This window comes from Rhinopithecus bieti, unplaced genomic scaffold, assembly GCF_001698545.2.
Source record: "Rhinopithecus bieti isolate Rb0 unplaced genomic scaffold, ASM169854v2 scaffold_5476, whole genome shotgun sequence".
Taxonomy (NCBI): Eukaryota; Metazoa; Chordata; class Mammalia; order Primates; family Cercopithecidae; genus Rhinopithecus; species Rhinopithecus bieti.
This window is the reverse complement of record NW_016805433.1, coordinates 1,171,967-1,187,389: the sequence shown is the minus strand read 5'-3', so window position 1 is coordinate 1,187,389 and position 15,423 is coordinate 1,171,967. Positions and strand designations below refer to the sequence as shown.

The 15,423-nt window shown below is 36.2% G+C and overlaps 1 protein-coding gene across 1 annotated transcript in view; it reads left to right on the top strand.

Annotated features, from left to right (window-relative positions):
• Positions 1–6,866, top strand: part of NAV3 (neuron navigator 3) — a 383,881-nt gene extending 377,015 nt beyond the window's left edge. Inside the window, 4 exon segments of the mRNA XM_017872509.1 lie at positions 1,296–1,352; positions 1,354–1,398; positions 1,401–1,508; positions 6,747–6,866. Coding sequence (XP_017727998.1) covers positions 1,296–1,352; positions 1,354–1,398; positions 1,401–1,508; positions 6,747–6,866 — 330 coding nt within the window.
• The last annotated feature ends 8,557 nt before the right edge of the window (positions 6,867–15,423 follow it).

The following is a 15,423-nucleotide window of genomic DNA, read 5'->3' as shown; positions in this document are numbered from 1 at the left end:
AATGATTGTTACTCTGTTATCATCTCCTAAGGATTAAAAAAATGGAAATGCCACAGTTATCGAGATACCTAGATCCCTTTTATTTTGGGGTGAGTCCAAACTTCTCCAGAAAGAAACTCAAAAGAAAACTCCAAGCGGGTCCATGATTTTTTGATTGGGTTAATGCCCACCATTTTTCCGTTGGTTGTCGTTACTTGAACCAAAACAAACATACAAAACAACCATCTAACAACAAACCCAAATATGTCAGCTAGACCAAATATGCACCTGCTAACCAGGATGGCCAGCAAGTCAAATGGGGAGGGAAAGTAATTTAAGAAACAAGTGTCCCTATGTTACTGGCCCCATTCTCTTAATTTTCACTTTTTTTTCTGTGCCTTTGATAATATTATACTTTTTTTTTTTTGTTTTTTTTTTAACAATGTCTCATTTCTTCTCTTCGGGTGCCCTTTCTAGTTTTGGATTCAGCTTTGCTTTCAGTTAAAAATGTTTTAACTCCTTGGATTTATCTATTCTTCTGTTCCACTGCCCGAGTTACTCTTACCAAGCTATATCAGCTCTTCCTTATTGGGCAAATTTGGCACAATAAAGGTTCTTGCAAGGCTGGATACTCAGTTCCTATTTTTTTTCCTCTTGTACTATAGCCTGAACACAAACATCTAAGAAAGAGTTTTTACAGAAAGCAATGGGATTAAAGAGCAAAGGAGCATGGGAAAATTGTTATCACCTCCCCCTCCCCCCCCCCCCCCCCCCCCCCCCCCCCCCCCCCCCCCCCCCCCCCCCCCCCCCCCCCCTGAGAAAGTATTCTTACTCTAAAAGAAAGTTTGAGTAGGTGAATTACAGAGAAAATAAGTGGCGTCGTTTATTGCCATTGGCCAAGGACACTTTAGTAGACACTCCACTGAACGTCAAGCATATTTTTAAAAATCTTCCCATAAATGAAGCTTTTATTTTTTCAATCTTTAGTTTTCTCTTGTTTGTCAAATTTACTAGTAAAGTAAATGTGGCAGTCATTTCTATGTTTATTTATAATAAACTCCTGTTATATTCTTTCCAAAAAGCTGATATCTATTCCAAATTTCAGGCTTTATTTTGTCTAGCTTCAAGTTTAAAGTGAGCGTGTGACAGTTACATGTTTTAATCTAGAAAAATTGTTATGCAAATACTTAATTCTCTTGAAAGTCCCTTAAGAACTCAGTATGTCAAAAAATCACATTCCAAACTAGTAGTCCGGCCGCTTTTTTACTGAATACAAAGTGTTTTTTAGTATGCTAAACACATGGTCAACTTTATAGATGTATGGGAAACGCCCACACCATGGGAAGATCCTTTCAAAGTGGGTGCTTGACACAGTATCCATGGAGCTCAGCATCTCTGCCTCAGGAGAGCCCAGGCCTTACTTTCCGCTGCGACCAGAAGACGTTGGGTATGAAGGCTGCACATCCACTAAGGAAGCCGCACAACCTCAAAGCCCATTCCTCAAACTAGACACAGAAGGAGATCCCCTGGTAAAGAATCAGATGTTCGCTTTTCCTGTGTAACTTGACTGCCAGTGTATAGTCATAATTCTTAGTCATTCTAGCAAAGACATTTGCTTACCCTAGGCAATATTTGGAACATTTTAACCCTATTATCTTTGGTCTGCTTTCCCATGATGAAATCTAAAGTGAAAACCAAGACTTGTATGCTTAAAAAACAAGAAACATTATAACCAGAATGAACTCCTAGACGTAAATTTTACGTCATTATTATCCATTAAATTGTGTATATATTTTTTACTTGAATATATATTTATTTAAATATGATTTTCTATATTATGACTAAAACTCAATAGGCGATCTAAGAGAAAACTCAATTTTGTTCCTTATAGAAAAACCAAGAAAACTGTGGTATAATGTACTTATGGAGAACTAAAAAATATTTTGCTATATCAACTAACCTGACTAATTTTATAGAATGGGTCTTCTGTTGCCTACTGTAGCGAAGGATAAACTAACTTGGAAGTCAAATGGAAGTTATGTTTTATTTACTTTTTAATATAGTAGAATAATTGAAGTAAAAGTCTGTAAAACTCCAAAGTATGAATATTCTGAAAATATTAAGTATGTAGTATTAGGAAAAAATGCTTTTATGTATCTATTTTTTATTTTACAGATTACTTTCAATATATTGGTATCAAACGTGAAGTGTTTTCACCATTGTATGACTAAAGAGCTTATTGGACTTTTACAACTAATACAGAAAGAAAAGATACTGAAATAAAATTCATTATGTTTCTTAACTCAAACAAGCACAAAACATAAATAATCAAAAATCATAACCTATGACTATACTTGAGGACATAAAATTACTTGATATTTTAGGGAATACTCTTACACCAACAACCCTGACACACACACGTCATCATCATCATCTCAGGTGAACATTTTGGGAGTTTCTTGTGGAAAATCTGATAAACTTTCAAGATCCTCTCCCAGCAAAATGCATACACACTGAAAATGTAGCATACAATTTTAAGAGTTTCATAAAATCACTGAAGTATGTACATAGACCTACTTAGATTCCAGGAATTTCCTGCTGATTTCTGATCTAGGTGATATAGTCCTTAAGAGCCCAGACTTATATTTTTATTACCTGGTACCTGACCTTTTAGATGATTCATAGTTAGGAATCAACAGTGGTGATGAAATTGGTTTGGATCCAGCATAATTGTGAACATACACTAAATCATTGCTGAATGAATGATTAATAGAGTACACATAAGCTTTAGAATGTGAGTATGGATTATTTAATCTGAATTCCTCAAAAATTCCAGTCCTACCTCTGCAGTTTTTATATAACATGTCTGTTTTATAAGGAGAGGTGTTTATAAGATTTGTTCTCAGTTTTAGTCTGTAGAGTATGAAGCCCTTAAGAAATGCCCTCAACTTTCCCGGTTCTCATAGTCCAGGTCAGCTCACCCCATAAAGCACTTTTTTTCCTGGTTCTGAATGCACTTGTCTTCCAGTACAGGAAACAAATTCAGGGTTTCCCATTCTGGCATGAGAATTGGGGTAAAAAGAATTCCTGCTTCCTAACCTGCTGCTCTATTAAACATCTTAAGAAACAGGGAGTTATGAGGTCTTGCATGCTAAATAGTAAAAGACATCATCTAAAACTAAATATTTGGCAGGCTTTCTCTGGTTTTAAAAAATAAATATTTCTATCATCTATTTTTCTTGCTTGCTTCCTTCCTTTTCTTTTTTTTTTTTTTCTGACACGGAGTTTCATTCTTATTGCCCAGGCTGGAGGACAATGACACGATCTCGGCGCACTGCAACCTCCGCCTCCCGGGTTCAAGCAATTCTCCTGCCTCAGCCTCTAGAGTAGCTGGGATTACAGGCGTGCACCACCATGCCTGACTGATTTTGTATTTTTAATAGAGACGGGGTTTCTCTATGTCCCTATGTTGGTCAGGCTGGTGACAGTCTATCTGTTTTTATTTCTATATATTTCTGTAATTACTAGCATGAAGCCAACATATATTTTCAGTCCATTCTAAATTAGAAATCCTAGAAAACATCCACTATTTAGTGTCAGAAATCCCCATAGCAATGAGTATGGCGAAGAAACAGAAGAAGAGAGGAGAGAGACTTTTTGAATCTGAACAAGGATGCAAGTTTTTGGTATATCTCATATTATTTTAAAAATACAATGTGTATTCACCATTAACAACAAAGTGAATGCTAATAAGTATTTAATGCTAAGACCTTGTGATCAGGAGATAACTACAGTATCATTTCTGATCTCAAAAAGCTTAAAATCCGGTAGCGAAGAGACACTGCTAACTATATAAACTGCAGTAACATAATAGAGGCACATATTAGGTAAAATTGTGAGTTCATAGACGAAGCAGTTAGAATAAAGCTTTACAGAGGAGATACTTGAGCTGGATCTTGAATGATTAATAGGAGTTCACCATATGGTTGGAGGAAAACAACCAAAATTAAAGAAATAGAATGTGAAACATTAGATGACAGTATAATAGAAATGATGAGTTTAGGGAACTACACACCTGTTGGCAGTAGGAATTAAAACTATGGAAGTATACGATTGCTAGATCATGCTAAGCCTTGTTTATCATTGCAGGAAGTTAAAACTTTATCACAGAGACAGTGGAGAACCATCAAAGGTGTCTGAGCCATGATTTACCTAGTTAGATCTGCAGTTTCTAAAGATCACTTTAGTAACAGAGTAGAGAGAGGGCAGATTGAAGGAGATAGGATGGAATCTGGAAGCTTAGCAGATTTGTAAGTAACAGTGATGATAAGGACCTGATCAAGGTGTTAGAAATGATAAACACTACATTTATGACTATAGATGTCCTATTCCATTTAGTGTTGCTATAACAGACTATTCGAGGCTGGGCAATTTGTAAAGAAAAGAGATTCATTTGGCTCATTGTTCTGGTGGCTAGAAAGTCTAGGATTGGGCAGCTGCATCTGGTGAGGGCCTCATGCTGCATGAACTTATGGTGGGAAGTGGAAGAGGAGTGAGAGTGTGCAGAGAGGCTACATGCTGAGAGAAGAAACCAGACTCTTTAATAACCTGCTGTCTCACAGGAACTAATCCATTCCCTCCAGAGTGAGAACACACTGACCCCTAACCAGAATGCCATTAATCTGTTCATGAGGAATCCGTCCCCGTGATTCAACACCTCCCACTAGGACTCACATCCCAACACTGCCACCATGGGGATAAAATTTCCACAAGAATTTTGGAAGGGGCATATCACATGCAAACCATTGCAGTGAGTGTGGGGAAGAAGAGAGGAAAAATATTAATACTTTTTGGAGAATTGTGATGTATCATGATAACGACTAAATCATACATAATCTTCTCTTGTAATCTCCCTTGATTTGAATGCACAAAATAATACTAGGCAAAGGCAAAGTAAATCCCACTGTATACATTTATTATGAATCTGAAATGTGGGATGTATTATAATGGAACATATTTACTATACGGCACCATTTTAAAAAATTAAGACTTTAATGACAATAGTATTACACAATGAAACTTTTACAACATCCAGCATTCAAGTGATTTCAAACTTTTATGCCTAAGATACAACTGTATCTTTTAAAAAAGATATCATTTATCATTTCTACTCTTACTAAATTACCAGGGTGCTCAAAACTCAGTTTTATTTTACGGATTAGTTTCACCCAAATGCTTGAACATACAGGCAGCTGCTAATGAGTGACAGATTGATAAAATAAATGGGAGAAGGAATATGAATGGACATGAAGGTAGGAAGGTGGGAGTGTGGGTGAGAGAGAGAGAGAGAGGAGAGTAGGAGAGAAACTATGCTGAAGGAAACATTTGACTTTTGGCTTACTGAGTTTAAAAGTCATCACCAACTACTTTTATTTCATAACCTTATGTAGGTTATTTAATAAGAGAGTTAGATTGAAAATTATGTTAAAACATATTGTCCTTAGGACTATTAAAATGACTTCAAATTATGCTATAACTGTAATCTCTTTGTCAGAAAGGTATTATTGGTGAAATTGGTGATTACCAGTTTATCATTTATTTCACAAGCATTTATCAAGCACACATTTTATACTGAGCACACAAGCGTGCATAGCTTAACGTGTGACCAAGGAATCGTTTTGTAGATTTCTCCTTTCTATTTCTGTAAGTTGGAAAAAAAAAAAAACCTTTTGATTATAGAATAATAAAATTAGTATGCATTAGGTAATATAAAAATTGTTACAATTTATCAAAACCCTTGATAAGAAAACAAGTCCATTACCGTCATAAAGACATGTGCCAATTTTTCTGTGCTTTCTAAAATCATTGAACTATTTATTCACAATTTGCCTTTAAACAGTCTTTTTTCAAAAAAAAAAAAAAAAAAAAAAGTCCATCTCTAACAGTGGAGCTCCAGATCTATCAAAATTCAAGCAAGGTGACTGCTCTTTATTTTATAATACATGGAAATGCTAGCTGCCTTTCTCCCCAGGTGCTTTCATGCATATGTCCCTTTTACTAGAACAAACATTACCATTCTCCTATAAGGCTGGGAAACTTGAGACAGCCGCTATTGTTCCAGATGATGGTTTTTGTTTTCGGTGATATATCAATCATATTTTAGCCAGAAATTCAACAACACAAACTTGACAGTAATTCTTTCCTTCTCCCTCTTCAAACACTCATGGTCCGCTTCATTCAGTCACCTCCTCCCGAGGTCAGCTCCTAAACAGCAGATGGTGTGCTTGTGTGCAGCAGCTGGCTTCATTCCTCTCCATCCCCTCCTTCTCTCAAGGGACGGTGTGTGTGTGCCTCTGTGTGCGTCTGTGTGTGTATGAACATTCACGACTTTCAGTTGCCATTCAATGCTTTCTGCTTCTCCCAGCCAAAAAACTGGGAAGCTTGGCGTACTTTCCAGCAACGAACCCAGATGTCCAGCTGTGATACAGTTTCCTTTCCAGTCTCCCTGCTGGAGCAGTATTCATTCACAACCCCAAATAAAAGAGTTATCTAGAGGCCCTATTTTGTCCTTATGGTTTGGTGTTGTAGTCATGTTTGGGAGAAACAGCGTAGGAGCCAGGGGCAATGAGTAAAAATCTATAATTATTTTTCTGTGTCACTTGGATGGCATAAGACAGCTCTTCAGTGTGGCTCAGGGCCTTGTTTTTTAGGGGCTGGCTTACTCAGTGCATCATTGCTTACATCGATGTCTTTTTTTCTTTCTTCAGATGAATATGCTAATGAAACTCCAAGAAGCAGCCAATTACTCGAGCACACAAAGCTGCGACAGCGAAAGCACCAGCCACCATGAAGACATTTTGGATTCATCTCTTGAATCTACCCTCTAGAGGGTGAAAAAAGTTAGGGGAAAAGACTCTGCTTTTAAAAAAATGTTTCAAAAGAAAGGTATTTTCACTAAACCACTGCCAGTATAAAAGCACCCTGTCAAGGGCCCTGACCCAGAGTTGTGGTCTCCAAGGAGGCAGCAGAACTAAGTCTGAACCGCCAAGATGCTAAATTGCAATGGAAGCTTAACTTTAGTTTATTTCTAAGCATTTTTTATATCTGTGGAGTAATAGAAGGCTCCATTACTCAACTGGAAAGGACCCTAATGACAGGGCAACTGAATAGATTGCACATGGGATAGCCAAACTGGACTTTCTTTGTTTCCTCTTTAAAAGTTTACAATGCAGACCATTTTTTGTCCCTTCCTTTTGTTTCCTCTGAGGGGCTGTTCTCCCCAGGCAGGGTCCATCTTTCTGATCCGTCCAACCTCCTTTGTGCCACACGGTGCTGGTCACAGGGCTTCAGTAGTGTTTGTGTTGTGCGCTCACCCCATTCCAGAACAAATCTAAGAGGCCAGTCCTCCATAAGCACAAATGGAATTGTGCAACCACCAGAAAAACACTACTGTGGCAAACTGGAGAAGTGCCAATTTAATTCTAACTGCCACGTTCTCATGATGTGCTCCACCAACTTTTTAGTAATGAGTCACTGGTTTTATAAGGTTGTTTTTACCACAGTGGTCTTTTAAACCACCTTCCCACTCCCTTAACAAGAGTTTTATACCAATTATTAGTCAACACTGATAAAAGGCTTTTTTAGGGCTTTATTAGTTTGAGCCTTTTCAGTGAAAGAAGGAAAATTTCCTATGGTGCTGTCTCACTGCCTTAAAACAGATTTCTACGACAGTTTAACAGTTGGTTTAAATCCTAAACCATTAGTAATTTCCACTGTCTTTTCATTTACAACCAAGCAACACCAGTTAACACAGTAGCCTCATCTCTATATCTCTCTCTTTTTTTTTTTTTGAAGAAATGGATAGGAGAAAGATCAGTATTTTTAGCCTTGTGAATAGATCGCTTTGCCTATCCTCCAAAATATTAAAATAACCCAGAAATGCTCTTTGACCGTCACTTAAAACCTAAGACATGTGGCGAAATTCCATCCAGTTCTAAGTGAAAGAGTTTCAGAAGGCAGGAGATTTTGAACTATTATCCAGCAGGGCTGGAAGCACTAGATGCAGCATGAGCACAACTATTCGGCTTTCCTTCCCTATTGTTCTTGTTTTTTTTAATTAGTTCTGACGCATGTTGTTTTGATTGCTATTGTTGTACATGAGAAATTCAGCATTAAAGAACACTGAAGCGGTAAGGTCACTGTGGAAGAGGAAGCGTTTATACTGTAAAAGAAGGTTAGATTTGCACAGTCTACTGGGTAGGTATTGTAAATAATAATTTTTAAAACTTGCACAAATCGAAACAAACACAAACAAAATTGTATTTTATCCTGTTGGTGTTAAGAGGTGTTTCACTTGCTGAGATTTCCTGTACATTGCAAACAAATACAGAATGCAAACCCTCAAAGCTGTATTATCTGGTGTGTTTGTCCTGTATTTACAGTTGTTATGACTATGCAGGAGCTATCAGTGCTAGAGTGAGCATGCTTCAAAACTGTACATGAAGCCAATATGTTTTTGGATAAGTAAAACTGTCTGAAAGTACATCTGTCATGGCAGGCTTTAAAGAGAGTGCATGAAAACTGATCAGTCATTGGAGAAGTTACCACCACACACAAAGGACAGGTTTTAAGTTTATGAAACCCAAGGGCTAGGCCACGGTATAGACTTCTTCTATGAGTGTGTGAAAATGTGTTACTTTTAGGATGTGTAATTGGTGCTACTCTCTGTGACCACCAATGGGTCAGTTGCTATAGAACAACACCACCACCACAAAACGTCTGTGCAGTTTTCAGAATGTCACAAAGTCAATAGGTCCTTACACGGTGCTATTGCCCTAAGGGAAATCCGAACTGAATTTATGCACATAGAATTGTCACCCTGACTTTGAAGCCTCAAACATGGATCAAATCTGTTGTGAAACATCAATATATGTAGCTGGATGAGTGACTAGTTGCCCTTGTATAATATGTGATCTAAGAAAATTGCTAATCTTTCCCTGCCATTTTGAGAAACACAGTCCAAACATGAGCATAAACAGAATTTCCTGCAATACATCCCAGTAGGTCCACCTAGTTTACAACTTAAACTAGTTTGTGAAACATTTGTCTGTATACATTTTATATTTTGTACATTTTGATGTAACATATCATGTAAATAGGCAGAAACAGTGAAATAAATCATCTGAAAAGTTTTGTAGTCTTTGTAAAGCCCCAACAATAAGTACTTGGTGTCAATGGACTTAACTGGATGATGTATTTTCTATTGGTTTATTGTTCCTCTAGCTTGTAAACCAGCTTGCATATATTTTTTTGCAAATGTGCACCCTGTATCTGTCTAAATTATTACTTTGCCATTAAAGTGGAATTATTTATTGACAACATGGTGTGGTTTCTACGTATGGAAAAAAATGAATAATTTTGCATCAAGAAGTGTCAAGCTTTAAAATGTTGCTTGCACTATTAATATGCCATCAATAGGACTATATGCAAATTTCCATTGTATAAACATAAAAAGGGCTTCAGCTTTCAAGTAAATAAAGGCAATCGGTTTATCTTTTTCGATGATAGTTATTCAGTGAATATTTTAGAAAACTCTGAATAGTTTTCCTAAATACCCGATGATAAAATAACAATATAAAATACAATGTTGAGATTCACTGAGTTAAATTAACTCAATAAATGTTTCTTTGTTTTATTCCATTAAATCCTCTTTTGAACTTTTAGCTCTACAGATTATTTTAAAGCAAACTAATTATTTGGGTGGTAGTTTATTTATTTTAATAGAGAAGAATATAAAATAAAAAACCCGTTTTAAAATTGTAATTTCTTTTAAGTATCTTGGAAATCTCTTTAACTTCAGTCATTGGAATGTATATTTGTGATAGTATAAGTAGGATTTTAATTCTAAAAGCAGGAAAACTTCTAAATTAGAATAGTTATAGAGCAAAAAAGAAAGGTATTAGTTAAAATAGACCAATCATCCATAATGGATTATAATCAGTGCATTTGTTCCTTCATTCACTTGGGAGATAAGGAAATTTCCACAATTCATCTTACTCAGACAAACATTGAATTTAGCCAAAACTTCAATACAGTTCTGCTAAATGCAATTTCAGGCTGCCTAAGTATAAATCCCAACATTGTCATTCTTTGTGTGACCTTGGCCAATTTACTCAAACTCTGTGTGCCTCATTTTCCTCACCCATAAAGTGATGATAATAATAGTATCCACCTCTCACAGATTACTCTGAAGATCAAATGGGTTATTACATGCAAATTCCTTGAATGGTGCCTAGCCCTCCATAAATTGAAACTGCTTTAACAACAATTAAGTAACAAAATAATAATAAATATTTATTATTTTATTTTTGAACATTCTTGAGAATAAGGTGTAAATAAATATATTTTAAGGTTTTGAAAGAATATATATTTTAACATAATTTCCTGATTCATAAAATGGGCATAGAATTAGTACTTATTTATAGGGCTATGGAGAGGATTGAGTTTAGATCAGTAATCAGAATAATAGCTGTCACTCAAGAAACTTTTATAAATGTTAGCTCCTATATTAACACTGCTGTTAAAATAAATGAATAATATCAGTAACATAATATTCTCAGGATTCAATTTACTCATCCATAAAATGAGATTATTATAGTATCTACTCATAAGATTGTTTTGAATAATGAATATTTTAAAATATGTAAAATACTCAGAAAAGATTCTGTCCTGGCTTAAATGTTACATAAGTGTTATTTAAAATACTCAGAAAAGATTCTGTCCTGGCTTAAATGTTACATAAGTGTTAGCTGTTATTATACCTAATATGTGCCAGGCAATTTTCTTAGGAACCAGAGCCATTGAGACACAGGCTATGGTCCTAAAGGATTTAACAATTGAATAAAATTGGCTGGGTGCGGTGGCTCATGCCTGTAATCCCAACACTTTGAGAGGCTGAGGCGGGTGGATCACGAGGTCAGGAGTTCAAGACTAGCCTGGCCAACATGGTGAAACCCCATCTGTATTAAAAATAACAAAAATTAGCCGGGCATGGTGGCGCATGCCTGTAATCCCAGCTACTTGGGAGGCTGAGGCAGGAGAATTGCTTGAACCTAGGAGGCAGAGGGGTTGCAGTGAGCCGAGACCACGCCACTGCACTCCAACCTGGCAACGGAGAGAGATTCTGTCTCAAAGAAAAAAAAAAAAAGTAAAATTGAGTCTTTGTTCCCCCTACTTCTTCCTTTGGTGAATACCTAAGTTCTCTACTATGAAGTTAACTGTAAAAAGCCCAGTGAATAGTCCACTGAATAGTTGTACAGGATATATTTTCAGATACTGATAGAATCAATGATACCAGTGAATTTTGTTTACATTTGGAGAAATTCAAGTACTATATTTCAGGCTTTGGATTTTCACATTAAAAAAAGAAAATATTATTTTATAAACAATAGGCCACGTTAAAAATGTCTAGTTCTATGTCTTTGATCAGTGATGTTTAAAAGCAAGCTTCAGGCTGGGTATGGTGGCTCACATCTGTAATCTCAGTACTTTGGGAGACCGAGGAGGGTGGATCATGAGGTCAGGAGTTCAAGACCATCCTGATCAACATGGTGAAACCCTATCTCTACTAAAAGTACAAAAATTAGCAATTAGCCGGGCGTGGTGGCATGCGCCTGTAATCCCAGCTACTCGGGAGGCTGAGGCAGGAGAATCACTTGAACCTGGGAGGTGGAGCTTGCAGTGAGCCAAGATCACGCCACTGCACTCCAGCCTAGGCGACAGAGCGAGACTCCATCTCAAACAAACAAAAAAAATTTCAATTATGTTTTATTTTGTTTTCTGTTTTGGGACAGACACCAATTCATAGGTAAAATATTGCATTAGTGAATTCACTATTATTTTTAATTCAGTGAATATGATTTGGATAAGTAATCATTAAGAAGATCTCTTCTCTACATAAAGTATACGTTCTCTCTCAATTACCCAGGAACTCATCAATAAGAAAACATATTCATAGAAATTAAACAGAGCACATTCTAAACTAGAATCTTATTTAGGGAAAAAACGAAAGTCCTCAACTTCTTTATTTTTTCCATGAAATTGTAAAACAAAAAAAAATTACTAATATTAAATAAACCTTTCTCCATCATTTAAATTTTTAACGCTTGTCCTTAATATTCCAGAATGGTATGGTAGAGTTGAAGTTGATAACAGAGTAAATACTTTTTACACTGATTACATGTAAGAATAGTAATATTTCCAATATATTAGGCTATATTAACTATAATATTAAAATTAATTCATCTGATTCTTTTTATTTTTTATTTTTATTTTTAGATTATGAGACACAGCCTCACTCTGTAACCCAGGCTGGAGTGCAGTGTCATGATCACTGCTCATTGTATCCTCGACCTCTGAGTCTCAAGCAATCCTCCCACCTCAGCCCCTCTAAGTAGCTGGGACTACAGGCACATGCCACCACAGCTGGCTAATTTTTAAAAATATTATTTTTAGAGCCATGGTCTCACTATGTTGCCCAGGCTGGTCTCGAACTCCTGGGCTCAACAGATGCTCCCACCTTGGCTCCCTAAAGGTACTAGGATTACCAGCATGAGCCATTGCACCTGGCCTAGTTTTTACTTTTTTAATGTGGCTACTACTGACAATTTAAAAATTAAATATGTTGATCATATTTGTGGCTTGCTTGATATTTCTATTGATGGTGATATAGAAAGACTGATGTTTACAAAATATAAATGTGATCATCTCTCTCATCACTTTTGTATTTTGCTTTTAAAAATAAGACTCAAATACCAAAGGACAACAATTCCGTACTTGAACTGAATCTTGCTTATCCCTGGGCTTCCTTTATCACCATGTCTACCACCCCCATTTTGATACATTAGCCTAATTGTAGAACCTAGAAGTAATTGTTGAAACAATAACAATAACTTCATAACTTTCCAGACAGTGTAGCTATGATCATATGTCAAAGTTTTGTTATAATCTTGTAGCATGGTAAAAAGTATCTAGGAGGCCAATTTAAAAGTTTCTCTTAAAATAGAGACATCTATGGAAAAGGGAAATTAGACAAAATAGAAAGGAAAATTTAAACATTCACAAACGCTTGACTGCCAGGTAGGTGAGTGTGTGACTAGTTCCTTGTGACAAATATCATCTCATAATTAAACAATTATTTAAGATTGCCAAATGTTTTATCACAATTCACATTTATTCAGTGAAGGAGATTACAAACTACATCAAGAGATAAATAATGTTTTGTTCCAGACCAGGTTTGGTACAATATTTCTTTTACAGTAATTTCCTTTCTCTTACCCCAAGACCTTTGTGCAGTCTCAAATGTCATTTCCTTAGGCAAACCTTTCTGATCCCTCAGACGAGGTCAAAAATCTATGTTAATTGCTTTTCCAGAAAAAAAATTATATGTATGTGTGTATACATATCTGTGTGTGTATATACATATATGTATATATGTGTGTGTATATGTGTATATGTGTATATATGTGTGTGTATATACACATACATATGTATATATTAATAATTACATCTATATTATATCAATATAAATTTATATCTATATTATATCTATATAAATTTATATCTATATACACATATATATACAAGGAATTATATTCCAGATATGTAGATATATATTCCAGATATATAGATATATTTAATTATTAATATGTATAATTATTCCATATAATATTGTGGAATAAAAGTATTTCTGAACATGGAGACAGCAACTGAACTTTAGCATATGTTAAGAAATGCATTCAGTTTGAGAAGAACGACTTTTACAGGTGTGGAGCTTCCTGGGAAGCCAGATTAGTAATTCGAATGCTGATTGGTGACCAGGGAGGAAGCAGATAACTTGAGGACTAGTGTTATTTAAAGCACTGCCTCATGCTTGGGATTTTTTTTTTCCCCCTTTAGATATAATGAGCTCCATACTTTCTATTAAGTTTTCTTTTCTTTCAGCTTTTCAAGTTGTTTTTTAAAGATGCCTTAGTTATATATGGTGCAATTTAAATATGTGGGGTTTTCTGGGGGAACAAAGAAAATACACCAAGCAGTAGAAATGTAATGCTAGAGCCCAGAGGACAGGTGGAGGCTAGAAAAATCAAAATAGGAATCTTTGGCACAGAAATGTGAAGTGAGGATGTGAATTTCACCTTGGGATGATCCCCCACAAGAGAGACCTTGACCAAGTAAAGACTGAGAATAGAACTTGAAGAATATGGTAAAAATCTTCATAGTTCTTTTAGCCTTGATTTTTCAATTTGCCTAATATATTTGTGCACATTTAACACAACATTTATAAAGGAATATAATATAAGGGGAAAACCATTGAATTAAAAGTCAGAAAAATCTGTATCCTAGTTAAGTTTTGTGATTTCTCCCAGAAAAATCACCTGATCCACTATTTGTGTTCTTGTAGATTTTATACCCTAAGATATATTAAATTCACCCAATGTCACTGGAGTGGTTCTATACATTGTCTGTGATACAAGTAACGTGTATCTATCAGATATTCCGGGAGAGAGTAAAAACTCTAGATATCTGGTAATAACCCAACCAAAAACACTTGAGTACAGTCGTGTTCAGTCTAGTTTGATGTAACTAGATATGCTGTGCAGAGGCAGCTGAGTATATAAGCGGGTTTTGCAGGGTGATGTTCAAGGTGTAGAAGCTGGATCAATCTCCCTTATAGACTCTTTGACTGTAATAGAGTGACCATTCTGCCTAACGTTAGCAACTATTTGAGGAGGCGGGGATCCCTACTTCCCAGGCAAAAATCTTTCCTGGTAAGCTGCTTACATTCCTGGTTCAGCCCTTCCTCGGGTTGCTGCAGAATGTAGGCCTAGGGATTCTCTTCAGCCTTTTACTGGTGGGGCTATGGACTCAGTGATGAAGCAACGCTGCATAGAAGCCAGGTTTTGGTGGAACTTCTGAGGCTGAAAGCCAGCACTGTGAAGAGCTAGAGTCAGGGGCATGGAGGTTGGAGATAAAGTCTCCAATATGGCTACCACGTAAAAGGGAGAGAAGAGTCTTTTCCAATATTAGTGGTTTCTCACGAGGGAAATTCATCTGAACTATACCCCAATCGTGAGGCTGTATGATTTTAGACTAGAGCAGCACTTTCAGTAGAAATATGAGTGCTACATATGCAACTCATTTTATGTTTTAAAGCCAGGGTCTCACTCTGTTGTACAGGCTGGAGTGCAGTGGTTCAGTCAGAGTTCACTATAATCTCGAACTCCTGGGCTCAAGCAAGCCTCCTGCTGAGTAGGAGTACCTGAGTCTAAAGGCATGCATCAGCATGCGTGGCTGAAATGCAATTTTAAATTTTCCAGTAGCCACATTGATAAAAGTAAAAAGAAGGATGTAAAATTAATTATAATATTATATTTTATTACTTAA